Source organism: Symsagittifera roscoffensis, chromosome 7, assembly GCF_963678635.1.
Source record: "Symsagittifera roscoffensis chromosome 7, txSymRosc1.1, whole genome shotgun sequence".
Taxonomy (NCBI): domain Eukaryota; kingdom Metazoa; phylum Xenacoelomorpha; order Acoela; family Convolutidae; genus Symsagittifera; species Symsagittifera roscoffensis.
The window spans coordinates 48,781,789-48,800,071 of NC_087068.1; the positions used below are offsets into that span (position 1 = coordinate 48,781,789).

The 18,283-nt window shown below is 36.3% G+C and overlaps 2 protein-coding genes across 4 annotated transcripts in view; both read left to right on the top strand.

The window, feature by feature from the left end:
* Positions 1-18,283, top strand: part of LOC134851528 (la-related protein 1B-like) — a 424,232-nt gene that overhangs the window by 206,278 nt on the left and 199,671 nt on the right. The gene's annotated exons all lie outside the window — the stretch shown is intronic.
* On the top strand, positions 470-14,729 carry LOC134851375 (complement C1q tumor necrosis factor-related protein 5-like). Its single transcript, XM_063867432.1, has 4 exons — positions 470-919; positions 11,938-12,035; positions 12,311-12,517; positions 13,880-14,729. Exons 1-4 carry the CDS (start codon positions 583-585, stop codon positions 14,039-14,041), a joined length of 804 nt encoding a protein of 267 aa, XP_063723502.1. The 5' UTR covers positions 470-582; the 3' UTR covers positions 14,042-14,729.

Sequence of the window (18,283 nt, forward strand, 5' to 3'; positions counted from 1 at the left end):
TTTTGGGAGTTTTTGAAGTTTTATTGATTTTCCTTTAAAGTTAATAAATTTTGACGCCAATGCCATCAACACGAAATTTTAAAAGTCTTAAAATATTACAAGAGCATAGCTCACTAATGAATTTGAGAATTATAAAATGGAAACTATTATATTAGTATAAACAAAAATATTTGAAAATTTGCGTTAAAAAACAGTAACGTTTTTATTGGAACCTTCTTAGGTCATATGTTTTTTGACTTATCACCAACTTTTCCTTGTTTCAAACCCTTGTCTTTGACTAATTACCTGCGTTCGTGCTTTCGTGTCAAGCTTGTTATTAAAAACAGGAAAAGAGAGTTGTTCCATTTTATTCAGCCTACAAGAAGTTTTTAATGTTTTTCTGCTAATTGTTTCGAAGGTTTTATTACAGATTCATGTAACACGTAAATGAAACACACTGAAATCATCCAGTTCCAGCAATAAACCATTATGTTTATACTTAAAGGTAAGAAAATATCTTCTTGTTATTGAAATTGTTCTTCATAATAATGGTTTTATTCGAACAACTTGGTTCTTGGTATACGTAGCACTGTTTACGGAAAAATGAACAAACTGGCCGTTCTTCTGAGTTTTCTGTTTTGCATCAAAATAGCGGATTTTTCAAAGTCCTCAAAGGAAAAAGAAGAGCCAGAATTTTCCGACCGCGATGATGATTACCTCAAGTACAAAGAAAGTACTCCGCTGTTTTCCTCTGGAAGCAATCAGCAGGGCAACTTGTACTATCCAACGGATACACTTAGTGGCGTAAGACCCCCAACTAGCCAATGCGTTTGCCCGCAGGGAGCTCCTGGAGTCAGTGGAAACCCTGGATCTCCAGGTATCCCAGGAGTTCCTGGCATCAATGGAAACCCAGGTCTTCCAGGGCCCCGAGGACCGCCAGGTAGGACTGAAGCATTAAATTTTTTTTGTTGATTCATTCGTGCGCTACCGAAACTCAGTTTAGGTCCGGGGTTGCCTTCTCATAGAGTAATTTTGGATAGGGTACACCGTCTGTTGGTCACGCTACCTATTTTTCGTGCAACTACTTAGTCCAATACCAATCCTATTCTTACTATTATATGTCATAGTCTCAATAGATCTAGAGATATACTGGTTTATTGCGAAGCTAGAGGAGAGTAAAAAGTAACTGATTCCTATCTTTAATCTTAATTCTCTGAAACCAAATTTTCAGGCAGTATAACTGCCGAAGAACAACAGCGCCAAAAAACATCAAATTTTGGCTCTCTTCAACATTATTTTATATTTCGGAACTGGTGGATTTTACGGACTGTTGAGCGCTCCTAAGTTTTGGACCAAAACATGACATCAACACGGGCATTTTATCGCAGTTTCTCAAAATTTTCTGTGCAATTAATAATTTCGTTATAAATTTTCATCTTGTTACTACCGACTGCAAAAAAACATTTATCAGAAAAACAAAGGCTCTCAGAACTCAATCCTGCGCATCAGAAAAATGGAGATTAATCTTTTAGGATCAACTGAGCAATCTCCCACCCATTCTCGTGTGGGGGGAGATAGCTCAATAGGCACTTGAGACATGTTTATAAACATTTGAAAAGAGTTTGAATGAGGTGAAATTGTGAGCCAGATTCCCCAACCAATGTGCAACACCAAAACTTACAATGTCAAAGCTCAAAATTTTTTAAAGTGCTGCGGAGATCAATTTTTGGTATTCAGACAGGGGCGGATCTAGGATTTTCTCGAGGGGGGGGGCGGATTTTCAAAAAATTTTCCAAAATTTTGACGACCTTTTTTTTTTTTTTTAGGTCGACCAAATTGATTTTTCGAGCTCTCCCAAAGCACCCTATTTTGGCAAAATTTTCTGCGCCGCAGGCAAATTTTTGAAAAAACAGTAAAAAAAACCGTTTTTGGGCACTTTTTGAAAAATTTTGATAAAAAACAGCGTTTTTTTTGGCGCGCGCTCCCCCTCAAAGTTAGTATATATTGGCGCCGAAGGCGCCTTTAGAAAAATTTTAGGGTCGGTCTGCCAAAAATGGATTTCTGAAAAAGTATCAAAGGGGGGACCCTTTGGGTCGGCAGGGGGTCGAATCCCTGAGGGGGGGCGTCCGCCCCCCCGCCCCCCCTAAATCCGCCCCTGTATTCAGATACAAGAATAGATCACCAACTTTAGTAACTTGCTTTCCTTGAGGCAATAGTCGGCCAAACAAAAACTCCCTTTTTTATTTTTCCGATTTTTTCTTTTTCGAAAACTTTTTTCGACACTGATATGAATTAGGTTTTAGCCGGTCACACTCAATTCATTGCGTGTTCTGAATACATCCAACCATCTGCTTGCGTTTGATAACGTCTTTTTGTAGCGAATTATTGTTTTTGCTTGGAGGAGATAGCTCAATTGCTCAGTTGATCCATCTATTATAACAATTTTCATAGATAAGTAATACATTTTCAATCAATTATGGATATGAAATTTAGATCACAAAATTGATTATAACGTCATCTTACATAATCGATTTTTTTGAAGAAAAAAATCACTAAATTCCATTCTTACCCTGAATTTTGGGCACGATAATTCAATGTAATCAAGTAATTTTGAAACAAAAACCATTATAACAAATTGTTATCCCTTTTTAGAACTAAATTTCGATTTTTCAGCAGACAGTTTGCTCAAAACTAATTACGTTTAACAGACTTCATCATCCCCTGTTTACCGCCCCCATTAAACCACCCCCTTTTACTTCACCAAACTCCAATGCGTTCAACCGACCTCATTGTCCCCTGTTTACCGCCCCCATTAAAGTCATCCCTTTTTACATCACCAAACTCAAAATCGTTTACCGATACCGTCAAATCCCCCCTAGTTTAAAACCGCTCACGTTGATCTCCCCCGGGGTATTCATGGGGGTACGTGGGTCATACGAGGGGTGGGTCAAATGTCGACAAGGAGGGACTGATTTACGGAGAGTGTTATTAAAGTCCACCAGCAAAAACGAAAATTAGGAAAATTGCAACAGGAAAAAATCGAAAACAAAGAAAAATCAATTTTCAAATACACTGTATACACTGACCAAAATCCACTCTAAAAATGATCATATCATACTCCATTCTAATCGATTATCATCGATTAGAAAAGGTTTTATTCATATCCAAAAACTAGTATAAAAATTTACTATCTATAAAACTAAAACTACAGTGCGTGATTATTTTTTTCGATCCCTCAAATTAAAATTACAGACTAGATTCAACATTGCTGCATTGTCCTCCAGAAGCAGTGTAAGAGAAGAAGTCATTTTAATACCATTCTTCTAAGATTTTGATCCCTTTCCGTATCAAGTTGTACACAAAATATTTGCTCCAGTTTTTGGAGACAGTTTTGAGCTATTTATGCTGTTTGGTTTCTGAGACAAATTTTGGTTTTTTCACCAGCACTGTTCAAGGGATTCGCATTACATCACCTGGAAATTGTGGGGGTTTGACAGTTGCCATTTTTATCAAAAAGGGATAGTTAACGCGCGATTTTTGTTTCATTCTTTCATCGAGTAAGTGGCGAAATATTCTAACTCAGAAATGCTTGCAAACTAAACTGCGGCAATTTTTTGGACTAGTTGATACGCTTCTATATGCGAAGATATCAACGTGTATTTTGGATTGTACTCTTTACACATCATATGTGGGATTTCTTGAATAAAAAGCTTTAAGAACGAAAGTTTAAAACTTTAGTTTTTTGAAAATTGTGATTTTTGAAAATCAACAAAAAAATTTTTGTCACGAAGTTAGAAGGCAGTGGAATTTTTCAAGGCGTCGTACAAAGAGATTTGTCTGCACTGCAATAAAACACAGCTTTAGAAAATTGAAAGTTAATTGGAAGAAGACAGACCAGATCAGCGCAAAGGCCTGATTGACCCGACAACCTGTAATATTTATGATGCAGTTTTGTATTTAATCTCGTCATTTTCTTTGAAAACAAAATAATAACGTTTTTAATAAAAAGTTTCTTTAATTTGTTTATTTTTTCACAGTTTTTGGTTTAAACAGTTTAATAGAAATATTGAAATCTTTCACTTACCCATTCACCATCGCGCGGTCAAAATCAGGAGATAACATGTGAATAAGTTAGCTTCTCTCAAAGCAAATAGAAAAAATTTTTGGGCCGGAATACTTCGGTAATTGCTCTACACCTTGTGAGACAGCTTTGCCTTGTTAAATTGTCCAGAAATGGCCCATTTTGCAAATTTAAAGAAGCACCCAAATCATCATCCCCTGTTTACCCCCCCCCCCCCCATCCTGTTCATCATCCCCTGTTTACCATCCGCTGTTTACCGACCTCATTAAACTTCATCATCCCCTGTCTTCATCATCCCCTGTTTATCATCCCCTGTTCATCATCCCCTGATTACCGCCCCCACTAAACCACCCCCTTTTACTTCACCAAACTCCAATGCGTTCAACCGACCTCATTGTCCCCTGTTTACCGCCCCCATTAAAGTCATCCCTTTTTACATCACCAAACTCAAAATCGTTTACCGATACCGCAAACCCCCCCTAGTTTAAAATCGCTCACGTTGATCTCCCCCGGGGTATTCATGGGGGTACGTGGGTCATACGAGGGGTGGGTCAAATGTCGACAAGGAGGGACTGATTTACGGAGAGTGTAATTAAAGTCCACCAGCAAAAACGAAAATTAGGAAAATTGCAACAGGAAAAAATCGAAAACAAAGAAAAATCAATTTTCAAATACACTGTATACACTGACCAAAATCCACTCTAAAAATGATCATATCATACTCCATTCTAATCGATTATCATCGATTAGAAAAAGTTTTATTCATATCCAAAAACTAGTACAAAATTTTACTATCTATAAAACTAAAACTACAGTGCGTGATTATTTTTTTCGATCCCTCAAAATAAAATTACAGACTAGATTCAACATTGCTGCATTGTCCTCCAGAAGCAGTGTAAGAGAAGAAGTCATTTTAATACCATTCTTCTAAAATTTTGATCCCTTTCCGTATCAAGTTGTACACAAAATATTTGCTCCAGTTTTTGGAGACAGTTTTGAGCTATTTATGCTGTTTGGTTACTGAGACAAATTTTGGTTTTTTCACCAGCACTGTTCAAGGGATTCGCATTACATCACCTGGAAATTGTGGGGGTTTGACAGTTGCCATTTTTATCAAAAAGGGATAGTTAACGCGCGATTTTTGTTTCATTCTTTCATCGAGTAAGTGGCGAAATATTCTAACTCAGAAATGCTTGCAAACTAAACTGCGGCAATTTTTTGGACTAGTTGATACGCTTCTATATGCGAAGATATCAACGTGTATTTTGGATTGTACTCTTTACACATCATATGTGGGATTTCTTGAATAAAAAGCTTTAAGAACGAAAGTTTAAAACTTAAGTTTTTTGAAAATTGTGATTTTTGAAAATCAACAAAAAAATTTTTGTCACGAAGTTAGAAGGCAGTGGAATTTTTCAAGGCGTCGTACAAAGAGATTTGTCTGCACTGCAATAAAACGCAGCTTTGGAAAATTGAAAGTTAATTGGAAGAAGACAGACCAGATCAGCGCAAAGGCCTGATTGACCCGACAACATGTAATATTTATGATGCAGTTTTGTATTTAATCTCGTCATTTTCTTTGAAAACAAAATAATAACGTTTTTAATAAAAAGTTTCTTTAATTTGTTTATTTTTTCACAGTTTTTGGTTTAAATAGTTTAATAGAAATATTGAAATCTTTCACTTACCCATTCACCATCGCGCGGTCAAAATCAGGAGATAACATGTGAATAAGTTAACTTCTCTCAAAGCAAATAGAAAAAAATTTTGGGCCGGAATACTTCGGTAATTGCTCTACACCTTGTGAGACAGCTTTGCCTTGTTAAATTGTCCAGAAATGGCCCATTTTGCAAATTTAAAGAAGCACCCAAATCATCATCCCCTGTTTACCGCCCCCCCCCCCCTGTTCATCATCCCCTGTTTACCATCCGCTGTTTACCGACCTCATTAAACTTCATCATCCCCTGTCTTCATCATCCCCTGTTCATCATCCCCTGTTCATCATCCCCTGATTACCGCCCCCACTAAACCACCCCCTTTTACTTCACCAAACTCCAATGCGTTCAACCGACCTCATTGTCCCCTGTTTACCGCCCCCATTAAAGTCATCCCTTTTTACATCACCAAACTCAAAATCGTTTACCGATACCGCAAACCCCCCCTAGTTTAAAATCGCTCACGTTGATCTCCCCCGGGGTATTCATGGGGGTACGTGGGTCATACGAGGGGTGGGTCAAATGTCGACAAGGAGGGACTGATTTACGGAGAGTGTAATTAAAGTCCACCAGCAAAAACGAAAATTAGGAAAAATGCAACAGGAAAAAATCGAAAACAAAGAAAAATCAATTTTCAAATACACTGTATACACTGACCAAAATCCACTCTAAAAATGATCATATCATACTCCATTCTAATCGATTATCATCGATTAGAAAAAGTTTTATTCATATCCAAAAACTAGTACAAAATTTTACTATCTATAAAACTAAAACTACAGTGCGTGATTATTTTTTTCGATCCCTCGAATTAAAATTACAGACTAGATTCAACATTGCTGCATTGTCCTCCAGAAGCAGTGTAAGAGAAGAAGTCATTTTAATACCATTCTTCTAAAATTTTGATCCCTTTCCGTATCAAGTTGTACACAAAATATTTGCTCCAGTTTTTGGAGACAGTTTTGAGCTATTTATGCTGTTTGGTTTCTGAGACAAATTTTGGTTTTTTCACCAGCACTGTTCAAGGGATTCGCATTAAATCACCTGGAAATTGTGGGGGTTTGACAGTTGCCATTTTTATCAAAAAGGGATAGTTAACGCGCGATTTTTGTTTCATTCTTTCATCGAGTAAGTGGCGAAATATTCTAACTCAGAAATGCTTGCAAACTAAACTGCGGCAATTTTTTGGACTAGTTGATACGCTTCTATATGCGAAGATATCAACGTGTATTTTGGATTGTACTCTTTACACATCATATGTGGGATTTCTTGAATAAAAAGCTTTAAGAACGAAAGTTTAAAACTTAAGTTTTTTGAAAATTGTGATTTTTGAAAATCAACAAAAAAAATTTTTGTCACGAAGTTAGAAGGCAGTGGAATTTTTCAAGGCGTCGTACAAAGAGATTTGTCTGCACTGCAATAAAACGCAGCTTTGGAAAATTGAAAGTTAATTGGAAGAAGACAGACCAGATCAGCGCAAAGGCCTGATTGACCCGACAACCTGTAATATTTATGATGCAGTTTTGTATTTAATCTCGTCATTTTCTTTGAAAACAAAATAATAACGTTTTTAATAAAAAGTTTCTTTAATTTGTTTATTTTTTCACAGTTTTTGGTTTAAATAGTTTAATAGAAATATTGAAATCTTTCACTTACCCATTCACCATCGCGCGGTCAAAATCAGGAGATAACATGTGAATAAGTTAGCTTCTCTCAAAGCAAATAGAAAAAATTTTTGGGCCGGAATACTTCGGTAATTGCTCTACACCTTGTGAGACAGCTTTGCCTTGTTAAATTGTCCAGAAATGGCCCATTTTGCAAATTTAAAGAAGCACCCAAATCATCATCCCCTGTTTACCGCCCCCCCCCCCCCTGTTCATCATCCCCTGTTTACCATCCGCTGTTTACCGACCTCATTAAACTTCATCATCCCCTGTCTTCATCATCCCCTGTTCATCATCCCCTGTTCATCATCCCCTGATTACCGCCCCCACTAAACCACCCCCTTTTACTTCACCAAACTCCAATGCGTTCAACCGACCTCATTGTCCCCTGTTTACCGCCCCCATTAAAGTCATCCCTTTTTACATCACCAAACTCAAAATCGTTTACCGATACCGCAAACCCCCCCTAGTTTAAAATCGCTCACGTTGATCTCCCCCGGGGTATTCATGGGGGTACGTGGGTCATACGAGGGGTGGGTCAAATGTCGACAAGGAGGGACTGATTTACGGAGAGTGTAATTAAAGTCCACCAGCAAAAACGAAAATTAGGAAAATTGCAACAGGAAAAAATCGAAAACAAAGAAAAATCAATTTTCAAATACACTGTATACACTGACCAAAATCCACTCTAAAAATGATCATATCATACTCCATTCTAATTGATTATCATCGATTAGAAAAAGTTTTATTCATATCCAAAAACTAGTACAAAATTTTACTATCTTTAAAACTAAAACTACAGTGCGTGATTATTTTTTTCGATCCCTCAAATTAAAATTACAGACTAGATTCAACATTGCTGCATTGTCCTCCAGAAGCAGTGTAAGAGAAGAAGTCATTTTAATACCATTCTTCTAAAATTTTGATCCCTTTCCGTATCAAGTTGTACACAAAATATTTGCTCCAGTTTTTGGAGACAGTTTTGAGCTATTTATGCTGTTTGGTTACTGAGACAAATTTTGGTTTTTTCACCAGCACTGTTCAAGGGATTCGCAATACATCACCTGGAAATTGTGGGGGTTTGACAGTTGCCATTTTTATCAAAAAGGGATAGTTAACGCGCGATTTTTGTTTCATTCTTTCATCGAGTAAGTGGCGAAATATTCTAACTCAGAAATGCTTGCAAACTAAACTGCGGCAATTTTTTGGACTAGTTGATACGCTTCTATATGCGAAGATATCAACGTGTATTTTGGATTGTACTCTTTACACATCATATGTGGGATTTCTTGAATAAAAAGCTTTAAGAACGAAAGTTTAAAACTTAAGTTTTTTGAAAATTGTGATTTTTGAAAATCAACAAAAAAATTTTTGTCACGAAGTTAGAAGGCAGTGGAATTTTTCAAAGCGTCGTACAAAGAGATTTGTCTGCACTGCAATAAAACGCAGCTTTGGAAAATTGAAAGTTAATTGGAAGAAGACAGACCAGATCAGCGCAAAGGCCTGATTGACCCGACAACCTGTAATATTTATGATGCAGTTTTGTATTTAATCTCGCCATTTCCTTTGAAAACAAAATAATAACGTTTTTAATAAAAATTATCTTTAAATTGTTTATTCTTTAATTTATTACATTCACAGTTTTTGGTTTAAATAGTTTAATAGAAATATTGAAATCTTTCACTTACCCATTCACCATCGCGCGGTCAAAATCAGGAGATAACATATGAATAAGTTAGCTTCTCTCAAAGCAAATAAAAAAAAGTTTGGGCCGGAATACTTCGGTAATTGCTCTACACCTTGTGAGACAGCTTTGCCTTGTTAAATTGTCCAGAAATGGCCTATTTTGCAAATTTAAAGAAGCACCCAAATTATCAAAATTACAAAAAATGGTAGCAGTTCAAACATAGCTTCAATTTCTAGTGCAAGGAATCATGATTTTTCAGAGTATTTGTCTAAAATACTCCAGAAAAAATTGTTAAGAAACACTCCAGGCACAAATATTTTTTCGATTTTTTGTTATTCTCTTCAAGAATATTTGAATTGACAGACTACTTTATGACAAATTTTATTTTTATCGACTGAGAGATTTTGTTCTTTCGTTTGAGCTCAAAATGAAACAAGACTGCTCGTATCAGGTCGAAGCCCTGAGTGCTCCGACTGCTTTTTAAGGTTTCAGGTGCATTAATAACCTAAAAAATTTTAACGTAATAAAATTTATAAATTTTTTTCTAAAATTTGAATTTTTTAATGAAACTCATCTGCCCACACGCCATATTTAGTACAAAAAGATAGACTTCGCTCCTTTTAACAAATCAATTATGGCAAATAAGCTTCTTTCAACCAGTTTGGAACGATTTCTAAGACGGATTAAATATCCGCTTACGCGTAAATAGCGCGAAATATATCGCGCGTTAATTGTCCCAAACTGCCCAAAATGGCAATCTTTAAACTCCCATAACTTTGCAAAAAATGATTCTCAAGACAACAATAACTTTCGAATGATTTGAAAAAATTCCGTCAAAAATGGCTAGTTAAAAGTCGAAGTTTGTCCAAAGAAAAACCCCGAGCACAAATATTCCGTTACTTTCGCATCGAAAGTCGGAACAAGAAAATTTTAGTATTATTTTTAAATTTCGCTTTTGCAGTTTCACTTGGGAACTAACTTACACAGCATGGGACAATTAACGCGTGATAGAGTTGTACAATTAAAACATAGGTTGCAAATTTAATCACTCCAAACTAATTTGAGACGAGCAACTTGCTCTAACTCATGTTGTCCAGAAACAAAATATATTAATTTGTATTTATAGTCGCATTAGCGCTCATAAGCGAAGTTAAGAAATACATATGGCAAAAAAAACTCAAAAATTGTTTCGAATTTTAAATTAATTTTTTACCAAAAAATTTCTTCCTTGCTGATGAATGTTAGTCAGACAACTACTGATACGAGCAGTCTTGTTTTTTTATCACGTGTACCCATTTTGATTTTTTAAATTATATGTGCGAACTAGATATACAGAAACATTGAATGAAAGATACCCAAAATCTTGAGCATGGCCGCTCGGAAAGCAATTACTTAGCCGCAAACTTAATTGTTTGCACACTTGTTGCGTGACATAATTTTGACATGCGAAGAGCTTTGATATAAACTGCTATATTATCAACTAAAAATTAAAAAGAAAACACTTGTCAAAACCACTATATGCATTTAAAGTAAGGATATCACAGAATGTTCCGACCAGTCTTAAAAAATTATTACAACAAACTTTTTTTTTAAAGTAGTGTCATTTTTTGGCGTGGTGTGACAAAAAATTTGAGCAAAAAAAGTAGAACTTAGGCATTTTCGTCAGTCATTGTAAAATACGCAAATTGGAAATTAATTTTTGAAGACAATTAACAAGAAAACAAAAAAAATGAAAAAAAAAACAACTTTAATTTTTTTTTTAATTTTTCAAATGTTTTCTTAAACTTTAAAGTTTAGATTCCTAACATGAAGCTGAAAACTCCAAAAAGTATTACTCCAACTAAACTTCATTCGAGTATAACTCTATCTTTTTGATGCTTGAAATAAGCATAAATAAGCTAATAAAAGCATGCTCACTGGCTCGAAATTAGACGAAAAATCAAAAATTTCAAACCGGTTTTTCTCAACAGTGGGAAATGTGCTTCGAATCCCGACTAAAAGGGTTTTAATCTGATATATCACTGAACCAAGTCCAATGATTATTTGTGGGAGCTGATTTTCCGTGGAAAACAAAAAGAAGGAAAAAATTAAAACACACCCAAATATAAAACTGAGGCATAGAACCTGATTTTCCGTTGAAAACAAAAAGAAGAAAAAAACTAAAACACACTCAAATATAAAACCAGTCAGCGATAAGCATTAAGAAACAAGAAACACGAATTCTAATATTTGATCAATGATGAAAACACTGTTTCGGTGATTTCAAATGCATAAACTATGCGGACATTTTCAACACTATGCATGGTAGATGAAATATAGTCTTCACAGTTTCAATCAGGATTTTTTGGTCGCCGCAGTTGGAATGGAATTTGTAAACTTCGTCTGGACCCGAACTTTTGTGGTCCCTACGGTCCGGACAACTTTTTTCAGTTCCCCATGGATTGTGGTCAACACTCACAATCTGAGCTCGTGTTCCTTAGGTATTCCGAATATCCACCTATTGGTTTGTTTTTGAAAAACCTGGTTTTCTTAATCCAAATTATTCCAAATCGGGCCCAATATTGGTTTTTTGATTTCCTCACAAAGGTTCATAATTGAAGCGAATAATATATCTTTAGCGTTGCAAGAGAGCTTGGAAATTTAATGAGACAGGACCACCAAAATAAATTTGTTATTTTTTACAATTACGTTACCGTCTTTAAAACCAGTTAAGCTTCCTTGAAATAATTTAATTTCGAAAAATATTTTTGGGCCTGCAATTATTGGCAAATATCAATGTTTATGTATTGACCATGATCTGCATGTGCATAGGAGTCATCAATGGGATGGCAGAGGTGGTGGCATTCTCAGTGTCCAAAGACTCGTCGATGAAGAGACCAAAGAGAGAACAGAAGATAGAGTTCGACAACGTAACTGAACAAAATCCTTCACACTTAGTAAAAAGTGACAATTTTTACAAAAATTGTCAATTTCGACAGTTTTTTTGAAAATCTGCCCCCCCCACCCCCCCCCCCCCCCCCTCAAGAAAATCCTTGATCCTACACTTTAACCGTATGTCTCCTTTTCTGCAGCACCTCGACCAATCCATGCTTCCCCTGAAAATCAATTTTTTTTCCATGGAATCTCGGGTACCTAAGAGTTGATGTATAGTTTTGTCATCATGGTGGCATTTGGAGTTGTTTAGGTGGATGTGAACGTGGGCGGTCACTTCAACAGGACCAGCCGGAGTGACTTCACAGCCCCAGTGTCCGGACTGTACTTCATGACCCTCACTGTGGGCAGGATGAGTGATGACCTCTATGTCCGAGTAGTCTCGGGGGGCTTCACTAAATTCGCCCTGCAGTCCATGGGATACCCCACCACTGGCGCACAGAAAGTCCCCCTCATTATGGTACGCACAAACTGATCTCCTCGCGAACCTAACAAGGAGCATATGTTATGTCATACTAATATATGTTACGTCATATATGTTATGTCCAGTTAGGGCATACTAATGAGTTATATAATAATAATGGCAAACTGTTTCCAAACGATATCTAGGTACAGAGTGTTGTATATAACTTTACACAACAAATATGCATCGTTTGAGAGAGCACCATTAGGCCAGCAAGGCTCGTTTGCCGCTCGAACTATAGAGGTCTGAAGCTTTTTTTTGTTGTGATAGCGTCTCCTATAGTCATGAAAGCACCCTTTGATTTTCTATGGTTCTATTGTTTGAAGAGCAAACCTGTTTACTTGAGAAGTATTAAGCTGTCTTTGGCCGGCAGCATGTTAGCTTCAAATTAACCATGGATTTCTTTGACATAGTATGGCATGGTAGATATAGCACGAGCAGAAATGAAATAGGGGAAGGTGTGGGCTGTTGGCTGCTTTGACCCGCCTGCCCGCCCAAAGAGCCTCACTTCTTGTAATCTTTTGATAAACCCACCTTAAATTTTTTTAATACAAATATCTTTAAAATTTTAAATAATTTTTCAGGGGAAGCGCGGAAAAACACTAGACTGCAGTCAACACCTTTCAAAAAATTGACCTTAAATGTCTTTTTTTTGCCGGTTGTTTCTTTTAAAATTCAACTGTAACGTAGAATAGGATCATTACATAATTTTAGAATTTCAGTTGGTCAAAATAAAAAAGTTTGTTAAAATTTTCGAAAACTTTTTGAAAATCTATCACCCTTCGAGAAAATCCCGGTACCCAGGTTGACCTCCATACACCGAAAATGCTTATCATACAATTCCATTCATCAATTTTATGGAAAACTGCTTGTCAAACAATTTTCATACAATTTCAAAAAATCATTGGAAAAAGATTCGGACTTATTTCTGCGGCTATATGATCGAATTAATACAGTCTGGTGATACATATACGAAAAATGTATGACAAGCGTTTTTCCATAAAAAGCAAACTTTTTACAAAACTTTCGAAAATTGTTTGTAATCAAGTTTTAATTAGTTAGGAGCATTTTTGCTTCATTGAGAGCACTTCAAAAACAAAATTTTACTTTTTAGCTAAAAATTGCTTGTCATACAGTTTCCATATATGATATTTGTATAACAAGCATTTTTTTCCCAGAATCTTTCAGCATACCAGAAGTTCTTAGGAAATGTTTTTCAAACAATTTCTAACCATTTTAGTCATACAATTTTCATATATGGAAAAATGTTTATCATAAAGATTTCATACAATTTTCTGTACGCATGGAAGTATATGGAATACGCATGGAAGTTAACATTTTTTAATTATATTTTTTCAGATGACTAACTCGGCCATAGTGCAGATGAATGCGGGAGACTCGGTGGCCTGCTACTTGGCAGCCGGCAACTCCATCGAGAGCAAGTTCGGAACCACCACCTGGAACGCATTCCTCCTGTCCCCCTCTGCATTCCCTCACTCCAGGGGGACTACTGGGAACTAAAGCAGAGTCAGATCACTGGAAAACTAATTAACTCTCGGAGGCTATTTCTGTTATGCGGATAAAAAAGTAGTTTGTCGCTTTTTTGGAAGTTGGATAACAATAATTGATTTTGATTGGCAACCAATCGAATATCCCGAAGACTTCATCTAATAATAGTCAATTTTAAAACGGAATCACAGTTCGGTGATTTTAATGAGGATGTTTGTAAACTTCAAATCTGATAGACTTAAGGTCGTTTTAAACAGCGCTGTATTTAGCGGGGGCTAGAAGGCGGACTTGCGCCCTCCGGGTATTGGACCCTATCACCACCCAAAGGGTCGCCTCTTTGGTACTGATTTAGGGCATTCAATTTTGGCTGGTCTACACTTAAAGTTTTTTAACGGCGCTTTAATTTTCTAATCGTAATTTGGTAGAGCTCAGAGTCCGGAAAGTTAATTTGGTCGACCTAAAAAAACTGTATAAAATTCCGCCCACCTTGAAAAAATCCAAGAGCCGCCCCTGGCTTTCAATCTTCTGTTCTTATATCATATTCGGATTCACTTTGAAGTAATCACTCAATTACAGTATCCAAGTTTTATTATAGCAGCCATACTGAAGAAAGTGAATGACTCAAATATGCATGAGAAATAAAATTTACAGCTTTATTTTCTTTCTAGTGGAATTGACCCGAGCGAAAATTCAAACTAAACTGTTCGTACCAGGAGGAAATCTTGAATTTGGCAGGGTGTGCCCCGTAATGTTGATCAAAACTTTTTGATTTCTTTTTAATATGTCAAAAAAAGTTGAAAAATTTGAATATTGCTTTTTACATTTTTTTTTCACTTTTATCTCCACGCCCTAAGTACCAAACAAAGTGAATTATTTTACGCCTGAAACTAGTATGATATGGAAAATGGCTGACATCAGTTCAATTTGGAATGATTTTACACTTTAAAAAGACGAAACATGTCAGAAGTTGTTCATCCCACTTTTAGTTGTTATCGTCATAAAAGCCTCTAATTCAAACCATCATAACTTTTTGAAAGAAGGTCACAGATGAAATTTTTTAAAAACTATTGAGCGTTTCGTACTTTGCTGATCAAACAATTAAAAAGTCTGGAGACAAAATGTCGCACCGACTACAAAGAAAACATTCCGTGACTTTCTTCGAAAATCGAAACTTAAATCCCCAAAATATCGTATAGGGTTCATTGACTTATTTCATTAAACGAAAAATACCTCCAGCACTCCAGAAACATAGATTAATCCAAAGGAACGGGTAAGCTTTTAAATAAGTTGGCGATAAAGACCCATTGTCGGTGATAAAAAATCATGATGAAGAGCAAAAATTACTCTGATTGATTCGATCGGTTAGTTATTTTTTAAGAACTTTGTAAAAAAATTACCATCTTAAAACCTAAAAAGCTGAATGATCCAAGGGGAATTTTCGAGAGAGCTTGAGAAGAATTGTGAAAAACAATGTACCGTTCTAGTTTTATTTCAGTAGTTATACAGTGCTGATTTAAATTAACCGGACAAAACGCGCTAAACTTGAAACTTTAAACGCGTTTTTCTCAAATTGGGTTGAGTTTAGTTGAAAACTCATGAAGACAAAACTTGCTTAAAGTTTTGGCAGGGTTAATATGGTGAAATTTGTTTTATAGAAATTCGGTACCAGAAGTTTACCCCAAAAATGGGTAATTTTGGCTTTTTTAATTAATCAAAAATTACGCCAAAAACACCCAGTCGATAACAGACATAATTATATCAAAGTGAGCCCCTCACAAAGCCCAAAAAACTTTAAGAAAGGTGAGTTCTCCAAAAAAAATCGTAAACCGTTTAAAATGTGTTGTTAAATAGAAAGTTGGTATTTAAGATAGTGAAAACGACATTTTTTGTCTGTCAAACATTGTCATACTGCTACTGCAATAGCAGTAATTGATTTATGTACTACCAACCTGCAGTGGTATAGTTATTAATATTATGGTGTGTCTAAGGTCATGTGCGAAGTGACATTGACACACGGTTGAGAACTCAGAGTTTTGATTCTGATTTATCTTCAGTAACCAATTAAAAAGAAAAGAAAAGAAAACTTAATTCAATACTTCAGAAAACATTATTGAATTATCACTAGTCTTCCCACGATACCGCATAGGATATCACATCGCGCAGCCAGCAGGATTTGCAGCTCAGGACAATCGGACGGATATGGGAATACCCGTATTTTGGGCGTCAGCGAATTTAGATCCTCCGTGGCAGTTTAAAATTTGGTTTGAATAATTTCTAATGGCAGTTACCGTGAAAGAAAACGTAAATCCAGAGGTTGTATTAGAAGAACCAAAGGACATATTAGAAGAACCCCCTCCACGACCAGAGACACCACGAGAGGGAGAGACTGAAGCTGCGATGACTGTTAGGAATCTTAGAGATAGAGTAATGCTGGAAAATAAGGAGAGAAGAACAAGAGGCCCAAGGGTTGTTCACAATGTTTTCTACAACGAAGTGCAAAAGAAACTGGTATCCAGATTATTTCTGTCACTTGGTACAGAAGGAAAGAAATGATTCTACAGAAGAATCCACATGTCCAATTATCCAAATTGTCGTTCAGGGAAATCACAGAACTTGCAGAAGCCTCGTTCCAAAAGGTAAAGTGTGTAACATATGAAAGATATAAATTGTTCACACGAATGCAAGAATCAGGGGCATCAGTGGAGGCATTTCATGCAGCGCTAACTGCGCAAGCAGCTCGATCAGAATTGGGAACATTGGAGAGCGAGATAGTTCGTGTTCTATTCATTTCGAAAATGAAAAACATGACGTTACAGGACACGTTGACATTTGAAACTCTAGATCCAGAAAAAGTCCTGAAGAGGGCAATAAAATTTGAACATAGCAAATTAACTACAATGGCATTTCAAAAGACAAATGCAGCAGCTACAGGAGGAACAAGTAACAACTATAATTCTGGAGTGAGAATAAAACAAGAACCTGTGATGGCAGTTAGGAATTCGACAGGAACAAAAAATAATCAATGTAATAAAAGGGAAACAAATAAACCACAGAACAGCAACGGAAATTCCAACATGAAAGCATAAACATGCAGCAGATGTGGAAGGATATTCGATCAAGATAATTTGAAAAACTGTTCCGCGATGGGAAAAACTTGTAAGAATTGTGGTAAACCCAATCATTTTGCAAAAGTGTGTAGATCTCAACAAGTAAGTGAGGTTGCGGAAGAATCGGACAGATCCGTAGAGGAGTGTGATCAGATAAGCGAAAGCTTTGGGCCATGTAGCGATTTTGAAGTAATGTTGATACAAAAACATCAGACGGAGAACGAAAGAATCTCAAAATATGTGAAGGACCGAATCAGTGAAAATAGGAAGAAATCAAATGGAGAAAGGATGCAAGTCCAGAAAATCGATTCAATTCGAGACCCAAAGCTGAAAAGAGTAAAATCACTAGAGGCTATGGTACGAATAGATAATCAAATAATACAACTGACGGTGTATACTGGAATTCCAGTCTCTTTCCTAAATTGGGCGACGGCAAAGAAAATAATGGATAAATCAAACAAAGTAAGATTCATTCCGTCGGAAAAACTGAATTTACATACAAAATTCGTTGATTACAACAAACAACCGATCTGTGCATTGGGAGCATTGAAGACGAATCTTCGGTCGGCAGGCTGGGAGGTGAAAGGAGCTACATTTCTTGTGACAGAACGCAACACCAGATGCATAATGGGTTTGGATCTACAAGGACAAGTGTGGATAGTCACTACACAAAAACCAGCTCCAAAAGAATTTACCATGTTTGACGTACTCATGTGCGAGCAGTCGGAAGGTTGGAAGGAAAAGTTTTTCAACAAATTCAGAAATTTATTTGAGAGACAAGGAATTTCAAAAATCCAGATTATAAGTTCGAAATTTAAGTACCCCCTATGTCCAATTCAAGAAAAGGGGAGAAAAATTCCAATTCATATCCAGGATAAGGCCGAGAAAGAAATCGAAAAACTGTTGACAGAAGGTCATATCACAAAGCTTGACAAATGTACAAGCGATTGTTTTATTGCCCCAATTGTGATAACAGTAAAAAAGGACGACTCGATAAAATTGGCGATGGACGCGAAGCCAATAAATAGACAATTGTTCAAAAATAAGTACCAGATACCCAACGTCGATGAACTCATTGATGTAGTAAGTCAAATTGTTACTGAAAACAAAAGTGGCACACTTTATTTCACGGTGTTAGACTTAAAGT

Excerpts from the sequence above, each read along its gene's own strand:
- LOC134851375 (XM_063867432.1), top strand. The coding sequence starts at position 583 with ATGAACAAACTGGCCGTTCTTCTGAGTTTTCTGTTTTGCATCAAAATA. Across the intron at positions 920-11,937 it reads AGGGCCCCGAGGACCGCCAG|GAGTCATCAATGGGATGGCA; the intron begins GTAGGACTGAAG and ends GCATGTGCATAG. Across the intron at positions 12,036-12,310 it reads AGAAGATAGAGTTCGACAAC|GTGGATGTGAACGTGGGCGG; the intron begins GTAACTGAACAA and ends GGAGTTGTTTAG.